At 35.9% G+C, this 13437-nt stretch overlaps 1 protein-coding gene across 5 annotated transcripts; it reads left to right on the top strand.

The window, feature by feature from the left end:
* Positions 1–7705: 7705 nt before the first annotated feature.
* On the top strand, positions 7706–9267 carry LOC121769160. 5 transcript variants are annotated; one of them, XM_042165871.1, is made up of 3 exons: positions 7707–8014; positions 8091–8132; positions 8620–9267. In XM_042165871.1, exon 3 carries the CDS (start codon positions 8657–8659, stop codon positions 9068–9070), a length of 414 nt encoding a protein of 137 aa, XP_042021805.1. In that variant the 5' UTR covers positions 7707–8014; positions 8091–8132; positions 8620–8656; the 3' UTR covers positions 9071–9267. The 5 variants fall into 5 exon arrangements, with proteins under 5 accessions (XP_042021809.1, XP_042021805.1, XP_042021808.1 ...); XM_042165874.1 differs by having other exon boundaries at positions 8091–8136; XM_042165875.1 differs by lacking the exon at positions 8091–8132 and having other exon boundaries at positions 7706–8014.
* The last annotated feature ends 4170 nt before the right edge of the window (positions 9268–13437 follow it).

Genomic DNA, 13437 nt, shown 5'->3' with positions numbered 1-13437 from the left:
AGGTCAAAGCACACCACTCAACAAACAAAATGTGTAATGACCTCAGATCCAAGGACTATTACATACTTCATGTACTAATAAACTGTAGACACTCAACAAAACAGTTTAATAGTAGGGTATACCAATACTCTCCAAAGTATACCATGTGTCCATCACGAGTATCTAATATCTCATAGTTGTGAGAACAACTACATTCTCGAAGAATGTGATGCAAACCCCATGCTAACCTATAACATATCATCAATATCCCATTCTTGATGATCATTGGTTAGGGCTATTTTAGAATTATACTATATCATTAATGTCTCACACCATTAACGACAGTCACAATTCAAGGGAACAAATATTTAGAATAAAATCAAACATTTAAAATAATTATTCCAATAAGTGCACAAAACCCATAGGAAATAAAATTTTCATATAATGTGATCAAGTAATATTGTCTCAACACAAAATGTTTCTAAGACATATAAAACTGTAACTCCCACTGATTCAAAGCCATCTACCAACATGCATAACACCTAAGCTCTCAAAGTGCTTTTTGTGTTTTGCTATACATAACGGTTTGGTGAAAGGATCAGCCAAGTTATCATCAGTGGGTACTCTTTCTAATTTTATGTCGCCTCTTTCAATTATTTCTCTGATCAGATGATATCTTCTGGGAGCATGCTTGTTCCTGTTCGTAGCTCTGGGTTCTTTTGCTTGCGCAACAACACCAGTGTTGTCACAATACAAAGGTATTGCACTATTGGCACTCGGAATGACACCCAGTTCTTTAACGAACTCTAACAAAGCAACAGCTTCTTTGACAGCTTCATATGCAGCAATATACTCGGCTTCGGTGGTGGAATCGGCAGTTGTACCTTGTTTGGAACTATTCCAACTCACTGCTCCACCATTGAGGACAAAAACATATCCAGACTGAGACTTATAGTCGTCATGGTCTGTTTGGAAACTAGCATCAGTGTACCCAGTAACTGATAACTCTGGTTGTCCACAATAGATTAAGAAATATTCTTTAGTCCTTCTAAGGTACTTAAGAATAGTCTTAACTGTTTTCCAATGTTCCTCACCGGGATTTTGCTGAAATCTGCCTGTCATGCTAAGCGCATAGGCCACATCTGGCCTAGTAGAAATCATGGCATACATAATAGATCCTATCGCCGAAGCATACGTGATCCTTTTCATGTTGTCTCTTTCTTTGTCATTAGAAAGACAATCCTTCTTTGACAATACAATGCCATGTCCCATAGGAAGAAAACATTTCTTAGAATTCTCCATTGAGAAGTGCCTTAGCAACTTGTCTATGTAAGTGGATTGTGATAATCCCAACATCCTATTCGGTCTATCTCGATAGATCTTGATTCCAAGGATGTAGGAAGCATCACCCAGATCCTTCATCATAAAGGAACTAGACAACCATTCTTTCACGGATTGCATCATGAAACGATCGCTTCCCATAATCAAGATGTCATCAACATATATGATGAGGAAGACAACGTTTCCATTCTCGCGTTTACTATAAACACATGGGTCCTCTTTGCTTCTGACAAAACCAAACGATTTGATTGTTCTGTCAAAACAAATATTCCAACTCCTTGAAGCTTGCTTAAGTCCATAGATAGACTTCTTTAGCTTGCACACTGCATTCGGCCTTTCTTTCGATACAAAACCTTCAGGCTGCGTCATATAGACATCACCTTCTAATTCTCCATTGAGAAATGCGGTTTTGACATCCATTTGCCAAATGTCAAAATTGTAGTATGCAGCAATTGCAAATAATATCCTAATGGACTTGATCTTAGCAATTGGCGAAAAGGTTTCTTCATAGTCAATGCCTTCGCGCTGACTATAACCCTTTGCCACTAACCTAGCCTTGTAGGTTTGTACTTTGCCATCTGCATCTCTCTTCTTTTTGAAGATCCATTTGTAACCTATGGGGTAAACCCCATCTGACAAGTCAACTAGTTCCCAGACTAAGTTGAAGTACATCGAGTCCATTTCAGATATCAAGGCTTCAAGCCACTTCTCTCGATCGGTGCCTGACACCGCCTCGGTATAGGTCTTAGGCTCATCGTCGTCTAAATCAACTTCATCATCTTGGTTCTCAACCATTAGATTCAGTCTCTCAGGTGCACTACGAATCCTTCTAGGCCTATTGAGTTGGTTTTCTTCTGGCTCGGGCTGTTCATTCTGATTGTGAGTAGGCCCAGGAATATCACTATGATCTTCTTGAGGTAGAGGTGATGCAACTATTGTATCATCTTGTATTTGATGCATCTCATTGTCTTGAGGAGGTTCTTCGAGAGTCCCTCTAAGGTCTCCTCTAATAGTATTTTCCCCTCCCAATAGATCATCAAAAACTCCCACTGAGTTATTGTTCAAACCATTTGACAATACATCATCCTCATTGTTAACTTGTGGTTCTTGAATTTCTTCAAGATCTACTGTATTTTGACCTTGTTCCTTGCAGACATAACTGTCTTCAAGGAACGTCACATTCCTTGATGTTATCACCTTGTGATTTTCAGGACAGTAGAAATCGTATCCCCTAGTTTGTTTAGGATATCCCACAAAGTAACACTTCTCACTTTTAGATTCCAACTTATCAGTCATTTGTTTCTTAACAAAAGCTGGACAACCCCAGGTCCGCATATAGTTAAGACAAGGCTTTTTGCCATACCATAACTCATATGGTGTTTTCTCAACTGATTTAGATGGAACTCTATTCAGAATGTAAATAGCAGTCAATAAAGCATGACCCCAGAGAAATAAAGGAAGACTAGCTAAACTCATCATGGATCGAACCATATCTAATAATGTTCGGTTTCTCCTTTCAGATACTCCATTCATTTGTGGTGTACCGGGAGGTGTCCAGTCCGACTGAATTCCATGCGATTTCAAGTAATCAAGAAATTCTCGGCTCAAGTATTCCCCTCCTCGATCTGATCGAAGAGTTTTTATACTTTTCCCAAGTTGTTTCTCAACTTCACACTTAAACTCTATAAATTTCTCAAAGGCCTCAGATTTGTGTTTCATAAGATACACATATCCATACCTTGTCAAATCATCAGTGAAAGTAATGAAGTACGAATAACCACCTTTTGCTTGAGTTGGAAACGGTCCGCACACATCTGTGTGGATCAACTCTAGCACATCATTAGCAGACACCCCTTTCCCAGAAAGTGGCTTATTAGTCATCTTTCCTTTGAGACAGAATTCACAAGCACCATATGATTCAAAATCAAATGAATTTAGATAGTCTAACTTTCTCAATCTCGCTATCCTTTTCTCATTGATATGACAAAGTCTACAATGCCAAAGATAAGTAGCATTATCCGTATTACATAGCTTAAGTCTTTTATTTTGCACATTGAGATTATCCCGTTTGCATTCAAGCATATATAATCCATTCTCTAAAGAGGCATTTCCATAAAACAATCCATTATTAGAAAACGAGCACCTGCTGTTTGCAAAATGGAAGGAAAAACCTTCGATGTCCAACATCGGAATGGAAATAATATTCTTTGAAATAACTAGAACGAAATAACAATTATGTAAATCTAGTCTATGTCCTGAGGGAAGATCTAATCTATAAGTTCCCACGCGTTCGGCAGCAACTTTTGCTCAATTTCCAACACGTAGATCTACTTCCCCCGGCCTCACTTTCCTGCTGTCAATTAAACCTTGCACATTATTACAAATGTGTGAACCACAAGTGGTATCCAATACCCAGGATTGTGAGTTATTCATAGACATATTTATCTCAATGACAAACATAGCTGAGCTCCCACTTATTGCACCTTGTGCCTTGAGTTTTGGGCAGTCTCTCTGCCACTCCGTGAAATTTGACCTAGTCAATTTGTTTGTTTCCATCATACACTCATAAGATAAGTTTGACATATTATCTGAACAGAAAATAAAACGAAAAGCAAATTAGAAAAGCATACAAAGATCACAGTCGCATCACTAATCAAACAAGGGTTTATTGTATTGATTAGCTCCCACTAATTTTAACATATATTATGTCCCCCAAACATAAAATACGAATTTATATCTAATATAAATTTTAGTGGTCCAAGATCCAAGTCTATATTATTGCAGCCTCTGCGAGGGCTGATGACTACAATAATATCACCAGGTAGGCCTCCAAGCCAATTGTAACAACAATTTTACAATTCTTGGTTTATTAATCTAATTAATATACGTCCATAAATTATTCTGGTTGCGAGGGCTACTCAAAATAATTTAAGCAAGTTAACCCCATCACACGATGCCAACCATGCATCTATGAATGAGCCTAAACCTTGTAGATTTAGAGTAAACGCGAGGACGTAAAACTCGTGGTCGAAAAGGCTAGGAGCATCAAACAATTGTGATGGACGACGCGTTTGTTTCAAAACGAGACTTATATTTTGTGGGGAATAATTTTGTGATACTAATTGTCAATTTAATATCTAATATTAAAATCTTAAACAATTACTGGGCGCCGCCTACCCAGACATAGTATAACACGGACTACAAATACTGGGCGCCGCCTACCCAGACATAGTATAACACGGACTACACATACTGGGCGCCGCCTACCCAGACAATAAAACGGTCTCTAACTACTATAGTTAAAATAAATAAGCATAAATCAAATAGCATGCTTATCACATAAGATATCAAATAATGCTCAACAAATAAAATCAAATTTTACTCTCTAATTAAATGTGAATTTAATTATTTATATTAATTCTAAATTAATATAAAATTATAAAATATTAATCCAATTAATATTTTATTACAAATTAAACGTTGACTAACAATTCATATTAATTCTAAATTAATATATTAAATATTCAATATTAATTCCAAATCAATATTAAATATATATGGATCAGCACCTTCTTTGCTCTTCCTATCCGTGGGCTACCTTCTGGTGCCATAAAGATTAGGCATTAAAAGCTACTGTTCCAGCCCAATAAATCCACCTAATTCCCTTCTTCACACACACACGATTAGATTCAAAATTCGACATTGCAGATTCAAAATCACGACCAATCGCGATCGGCGATGAAGTTCGGGAAGAGATTGAAGCAGCAGACGGAGGAGAGCTTGTTTTGCAGAAATTGGTCGATTTGTTGCGTGTATCGATTTGTTTTTCGGATCAGCCGGAGCCGTCCCCGAGAAGCCAGTGGCCTCCCACCGCCGCCGCGCCGACGGCAGCGGCAGATTCTCCGGCACGATTGTTTCAAGCGAATTGAGCTGCCACGGCAAGCAAGCTCTCTTGTCGCTCCATCTTGGAGCCCCGTCGGCGATCGCGGACGGTTGCATATCCATCGCCATAGCTCTCTCCTGATCCCCAACCAACGCGAAATCGCCGCCTTCGAGACCGATTATCGCGCACGTTAAGCGAAGGACGCATCGACTCCTCCACAATCGATTTGTTGAGAGTCGGAGAGCGTGAAAGTTGTTGTTATTGGGGGAGAAGGTGGTGTCGTGGAAGGAGTAAATGAATTTTGAAATCCAATTTCAGAATTTTGATTTCCAAAATCATCCACAAATTAATTAAGCAACAAAATTAATTATGAATCGAGCCCTGAGCTCTGATACCACTGTTAGGCATTCTTGTATTCATCTAATGAGCGCAGCGGAAATTGCAGACAAGAATAACAGATCTAGATTCATAATCATATTGCAAGTTAAGCACGTAATACACAACGAAACTAAATCTTACTTGTTGTTGTGTTTTCTTCTACGGTTGTGTCCTGCAAGTTGAATCCACTACTATCGAGGTCCACGTGTATTCTGATCCGATGCAGGAACAATTCCTCGGTACAATCGCTCTATAGAGAAAGCTAGGAATTCTCTACAAAGCTTTACGTATTTTCTCTCTAATGTTACGATATTTCTCATCCTCCACAATGGAGAATAAATAACCATTATATAGACAAAGAGTCATTAGGGTTTCATGATTGTTGGGCTTATGGACTAATTATAATTGTAGCCCAACTATAATTATTTAATCTATATTAATCTAATCTAGCACATATCCTTTCAGGCAGCACTGTCGCTCATCTTATCCCTCTTCCTCTCTTCTTTCTCTCTCTCTTTCGCTGGTTGTCGCCGGCAAAAACACAGCCCCACCGCCGCCAATGCCGCGACGCAGCAGGAGCTGCCGCTGTTCGTCGTTGTTCGCTCTCTCTCTTTGATCCGCCAGCCCCTCGCCGCGGCGCCGCTGCTGTCTGCCGCTCGTGTAGTGGCATCCGCCACCGTCTCCTATTCTCTCTCTTTCGTTGACTGCCGGCGGTGCAATCACCGACGTCAGAAACACCGTTGCTGCCATTCGAAGCCGCCCGGAACTACCGAACAGTTTGCTGCTCCTCCCCGCCGGCTCGTCGTCGTTCGCCTTCTCCCTCCTACCTCAGGAGCAATCAGTGCCGCCGCTTCTCTCCTTTCTAACTCTCTCGGTTTTCTTCTCTAACTCTTTGTTTTCTTGTTATTGAATTTATGTGTAGAAAGATTGTGGGATTGATTGGATATATATAGGCAAAACTGATAGATATTGATGGATTTGGTGGTTGGAGAGATTTTAGGGAAGATGGATATTGATGAATAAACCGTGTAGAATAAGGTTAGGAGAAGGATTTCATGTTGACTAAGGATTTGACTGCAGGATTGGAAGAAATAAAAAGAAATAAAGGCCAAAAATTTTCAGATGCGTAAACGACGTCCTTTCGAGAACAAATAAAAATGGTAGAAAAAGTCGGGATGTTACACCCACAATGGCGCCCGTCGACTCGGACGTCCCGCGGATATCCGAGGACGTGCGACATCCTACCTGCATGGGCGTATCCGACCTTATTTTCCACAATGGCGGACGTCCGGTCGCCCGTCGCCGATGTCCGAGCCGGACGTCCGCTCTAATTACAGACACGGTTGCACCCACACGTCACACGTATTAAATTCTAGTACTACTACTACTACTTGTGACAGTATTAAACTATTTTAACTGTGAATATGTACTATTCTAACAAATTCTTAAAAACACAAAATCAAACGAAAACTAATGGCAAAATCAAATATTTTCAAATGTTTATTCAACAAATCAACACTCTAAACCAAAATAATTAACCGAATGAGTTCATTTAATAAGTACTATTCTTTAGAATTTTAAGTGCTATAAATTAAACATAGACAGATTTTGGTTTGTTAATTTATACGTGTAATTTTTTTGAGGGAGAGAATTCCCAACTTGTGAAATATTTACATGATTTAGGTTTTTTTAACTGAATATTGTACTACTCCATATTTTAATAGATCTCTCTCTAATTTTAAAAACTGTATATACGTGTAACAAGTGGACTATGTCTACATTTTGTCGTACAGGAGAGGAGACATAAACAAATAATGGCCATTCAATTTTCTATTTTTCTCATTTTTAAAAAATTGCGCAATCTTTTATACTACTCCATTATACAGTTTTTTTTCTCTATTTCATTTTATTTTGGATATAAGATAGGGTAGAGAAGAAAATATTACAGTCAATCCAATTCAAACATGCAATTCTCGAGGGATCGTTCGCATTTCTTTTGAATTTACTATTACTAGTTTTATTTTCGATTTTTTCGTCTGCAATAGTTATTTGACCTTCAATTATAATTTACCCAAACTTCCCAAACAACCCATCAAATTAAATAAATATCTTTTGATGTTTTCCCCACTTCCCACTTAACTACACAAATTTTCTTCACTCTCTCTCTCTCTCTCTCTCTCTCAGCAGAGTCTCTTGGCCTCCCTTAGCTTGTTGGCTGCTACCTTCAGCCTTTGAAATCTGGATAAAAAAATCCAATCTTTTTTCCAAATCTGAGTCCATTTTGTGAATCTCTAATCGGTTTCTGCTGTTTATTTGATCTGGGCTTTCTCTCTCTCTCCCTGTTTCAGATCAGTTTTTCATCTAATTCTCACTCACAGCATACCAAGACTTCATCTTTTTGTTTCCCTTTTACCGTTGAAACTATTCATGCAGGTTCAAAATCTTATCTTTTTATTGGGTTTCTAATTGGTGCAGTTTGTTTTTCTTGAAAATTGTTTCTTTTATTTAGGTTGCAGATGGGTATTCTTTCTTATTGAGACAGCTTCATTTGGTATGTAAGTCTCTTTAATTTTAATGTAAAGTAATGATTTTGATCATAGTCTGTTGCTTCTGTATACAATGATCCAGTGTCTATTTTTGCTGTTTAGTTTTCAAGAAAAAAGTGGTTTCTTGAGCTTCCAAGTTGTAGTATTTACATGAATTAGATTTGCTTTTATTGGATTCACTAAGGTTATTTGCAAGCTTAAACTTTTCTGGGATTTGAAGCTCATTTTGTTGTTTGCTGTATTTTGTGCTAAGTAGATATATGTGATGTATGCTAAATCTGTACGCAAGATTAATGGGTCTGGTTTCTTGAATTTCTCAGTGGATGATATAGAAAAGATTTAATTTGAATTTACCTAGCTCTAGATTTATTTTGTTTCTTTACTTCTCTGCAGAATTGTTTACTTTTTTGATTGTTTCTTGGATAACTTTATCTTGTTTTCTATGAAAAGGTGTGCTTTTGAAGTCATGTGTATCCATTTTATTTGTTGCAGAACTATCGTAATTTTGCTCGAATTGCTGATTTCAAGAATGGGTAGAGGGAGAGGAAAAGGGAAGAAACAATCTGCACTTGCTGCTCGTGATGACACTGGCAGCGGTGAGGATGAGAAGCTGCCCGTGAGGAGAAGAGGGAGGCCGCAAAAACCAATGAAAGACGACTTTGAGGAGGTGGACGAAGTTGAGAAGAATGAGGAAGAAGACGAAGATGGTGAGGAGGCGAAAATTTTTGCGTTGAGCAAAAGCAGCAAGAACCAAGCTGCTATAGAGAATGGCAGGAAGAGGAAGAGGCCCTCACAGACTAAAGAAAGCGATGAATTAGTAAAGGAGGAGGAAGCCAAAAGTAATGATACTGTCCTAATCAAGCCCGTTGGCTATAGACAACACGGGAGCAGAAGGAAGAACAAGCCTAGACGGGCTGCTGAAGTTGGTGTCGAATGCAAATAAATTTTGTATTGGCATATCGAGAGGTGGAATGGAGCCTTCTTTCTCGGATGACAGGGCCTTCCCAATATTTGTTTTTGAGTTCATGTGTTTTGCTAATGCCTTGGAATCAATTGTTTTTGTTAATGCAAAAGAGATATAACAATTTTTGTGTTTATATTTGATCCCATTTTGATATATTTGATCCCATTTTGATTTAATCTTGCTCTCATGATACTATTATATCCGCGGTTTCAGCTTAAATATCAGTCAGGTATGTCATGGAGACACAGGAGGTGACTTGTGTTTTCAGACAACGATGAACAAGTGGACGCGAGCATCACGATTGAGGTAAAATTCAAAATTTGATGAACAAGTGGACGCGAGCATCACGATTGAGGTAAAATTCAAAATTTGCCGCTCATTTTGCCACGTTCTATGCTTGTTTGTTTGCTGGTTTAGACATATGAGCAGAGCTGATGCTTGGTGATGGATATAGTGAAGCTTTAATATGCACTTGAATAACTCATTTTTAGGCCAGTTTCTAAAGATGTTTTTTTTTGTTGTCATGAATTGTTAGAATTTGAAATCTATTGGTAAACTAAATAAGTCTAGGGTTGCATCTAGGGAGATTGACTAATTTATCAAGTTGTAAAGATAGTTTTCTGATTGTTGGATTTGTGAAAGATTAATTGGTTTGGGAGGTTTGCATTGTTGAGATATAAGATGAAATATTGTGAGTGCATTTGAATTTAAATTTAAATTTCAACTCAATCCAAAACATTTGGGCTACTTAAGCTCTTATTATGGCCTGAAATCCCAATCTTGGACATCACAATACTTAAAATATATTTATATTTTAAATGCTTTAATAAATATTTTTATTTGATAGGGGTGATTGTTAATATCTTACAATCGATGGAGTTACTTACCAATACTTTTTTCTATTTTTTATAGTGTAACTCACCATTTTTTATTTTTTTCTCCACTCTCTTTTCTGTTTTTTCCCTCTCTTATTCATCCACATTAAAATTAACAATATTTTAATCATTTTTTTCTCTCCTATTTTATTAATTCTACGTTAAACTCAAGTCATCCAGTCGAGGAACAATAATAACAACAATAGAATTGTCAAAGATGGGAATTGATTTTGACTGGTACGATTATTATGGTTGAAAAGGCTCAATGATATATAGCATAAATTGTTTATGGTGCAAAATAAAATGGCAATCCCTAATAAGTTTTCTACACTTTTTCATACTCACTTTTTAAATTTTGTATACTCAACCCACACATTCATTTTGGAAGTATGGATCTTGAGAATTTGATTAAAAATATATCTTAAAACCCATCAATATTATATGTTGTATAACTTAATAGAATTTGAATAAAAATACATGTTCAAACCCATCAATGTTGTATGTTTTAGAACATTGATATAAATACTTGGCATCTTTGGACTTGGAGCTCTCTCTGTCATATGGTCACATGACTCACATCTTTATAACAAGAAAATTTAATAATTGAGGGACCCTATTTTCCTAGGTTATTAATTACTTGAAAATCCTTCATGCCTCCTAAGATTGTGCTATGCTACATTTAGATGGACAATTATATGTCAAATATTTTTCATATACTGTCATTAACAACAAACTAATACAAATTCACAGTCATGAAAAAATAACACATCTGTCTACACAGCCTTCAATAGTGGCAAAAAATATGCAATAATAACTACTTTTCCTCAATTTCTTTATTTTAAATTGAAACTGAGCGCTTTGCTTTCTCCTAAAATGATAGAAAATCTTTAAACGAGTAGCATCATACAAGAATCCAATATCTCTCCAATCTCAGACAATAACATAAGTACAAAATTATTTTTTAATAATATAAACATAATACATACTCCCTCCGTCCAACAAGAGTATGCATTTTTGGTTGGCCATTTTAATACACAATTGATAAAGTAAGAAAGAGGTAGAAAGAAAAAATAATTTATGTATTGTTAGGGTGCGATTGATTGGTATGAGAGTATAGTGCAAGAAAACTAGATAGAGATAGTGTTTTCGGGCCGAAAATAAGATAGTCTCAAGATAGTCTTTTTAAAATGTTGTTTGATACACAAATTAGTTTTGTAGATATAAAATTGTAAGGACAAAATTACCCTTTTATATTCAATTTCTTTTATACATCTTAAATATCTATTTTTTAATTACTTTAATTATATAATTGATTATTTAAATAAATTAAATGACTCACGATTGATTGGTAAATATTATTATTAATTACAGCAAAATTGATTTGATTATTCTTAAGGCACATAATTAAAGCTTACTTATATACATCTTAATATATTTAATAAAATATTACTACAAAAATTGCATAAAATTAAATGACTCACGATATTTAGTAGGAGTATTAAATATCTAATGAAATGAATCCCAATTCCCAAGTTCCAACAGTATACTGTATACCCAAAATCCATTATGCAATTTGTCTCATTTCCCACTCCTAACTCTCTCTTTCTCCCTCCCTCCCTCTCTCTTGCCCCATTTTCTCGTTCTGCCCATTCTCCACCGCTTCGACTCCTCTTTATGAAAATGGTCGACGGCACCGGCTAAGCCCCTGCTGGAGGGGCTTGGCCTTAGCTGGTTCCGCTACTGGATGGAAGCACTGTGGTCTTCTTGATAAGGTAGAGAGAGGGTGAGAGGAAGAGGGAATTACAGAAGAGAGATATGGTAAATTGAGTTGCAGAAGAGAGAGAAAGTGGAAGTGAGAGTGGGTGAGAGAAGAATGTTGCAGAGAGAGAAAGGAGGGTAGTTAAGACTATCATGGACAAAAAGCTTATTATCGGAGGTTTTTTTGTGAGATAGTGTATTACCAAATTTCTGGATAGTCCACCGGGCCGAGACGGGCTTTTCACTTTTTTCGGGCTTAGAGATATAGATATCATACCAACCAAAAACTACATAGAACCTAGATAGCAGGCTATATCTATGGCTATCGTACCAATCAAACACGCCCTTAGTGGAGAATGAGTCTCACCTCACAGATAATAAAAAAAAAGATTCTAAAAATTAGAAAATTCATATTCTTGTGGGACGAATTAAAAATAAAAGAGTGCATATTCTTGTGAGACCTAGGGAGTATATATTTAACAATTATTTCTACAATGTTTGCTATTTTAGGTACATTTTGGTCTACTTACATGGTCAAATGCAAATTTAGTCCTGTAAGTTCGAAAAATTGGATATTATTTAAAGTACAATTTCGTGAAATATTATATCTGATATGTTGTTAGTATTATTTCTTAGCTTTATATTATTAAATTATTTACTATAATTATATTTGAGAAGCTCAGTTATTCTAGTGAGGTTTCAGTATAATTTTTTCACCTTAAAGGCCACATCAATTATATCTGACAGTAGTTAATATTTTTCCTACAGTCTGCAAATTATTTACTATGTACAGTAATTATTTGTTTCTCTTTTTAGCTCCTTTAATTTAGTAATATTTGCCACATTCTGATCTTTCCAGCATCTAGAATCTGAAACTACAGATTATCTAAGAAAAAAAGTTTTTAAGAATAATAAAGTACTTTCTCTTCTTTTAAGGTATCCAAATGCTGCATACCAAATAAATTCTCTCATTGCTTACTTTATCAATCAGCTTGATTATTAGTATAACAAATTTCTTTTCTAATATGGGCAACATTTGAGACTTCAAAAGGGAGTTGTACCCAAGAAATATAAAGAAGGATCTTGATTAATGATTGCTACATGACCAACTCCAATAGAGTGCAACTTAGATTTTAAATCTTCTTTTCAACTTGCCATGTTTAGAAGGCCCAATTGTCCCCCCATATATGAATAAATAGTTTATATACATAAATACACATATTTTGCTGTGAAATTATTTTATTTCTTAGTATTTCATTTGATAATTGCAAAATGAATTAGTTATCACCTTGCAATAATAAAGAGTGTTCTAGTAGAGTTTATAAAACCATAATTCAAACTAATAGAAATATGTATCTTACTATTAGCCAATGTATAAAACTTCTAGAAAATATGTATCTCAGCAAATGTTCACTTTTGTCATTTCCAACTGTTCCTTTTATTTTCATTTTTACTATTTTCTTTGTCCCAAAAAAAATAAAGCCATATACAACAGTATGGCAATTAATGAATAATTGGTAAGGTAAGAGAGATGAAGAAAATAATAGTTAAAATAGTCTTAGTGGATAATGAGACTCATGCACATTATTATTAGTGTTTAATTGTGGACTCTAGTGGTATAAGTTATAAATAAATTAATATATATATATATATATATATATATATATATATGAGTTTGGGAGAACTTTCTATAAATGGAAATGTGGAGTATTT

Source organism: Salvia splendens, chromosome 15 (assembly GCF_004379255.2).
Source record: "Salvia splendens isolate huo1 chromosome 15, SspV2, whole genome shotgun sequence".
In the NCBI taxonomy this organism is placed as follows: Eukaryota; Viridiplantae; Streptophyta; class Magnoliopsida; order Lamiales; family Lamiaceae; genus Salvia; species Salvia splendens.
The sequence above is the reverse complement of the archived record's forward strand: the minus strand, read 5'-3'. Positions and strand labels throughout refer to the sequence as shown.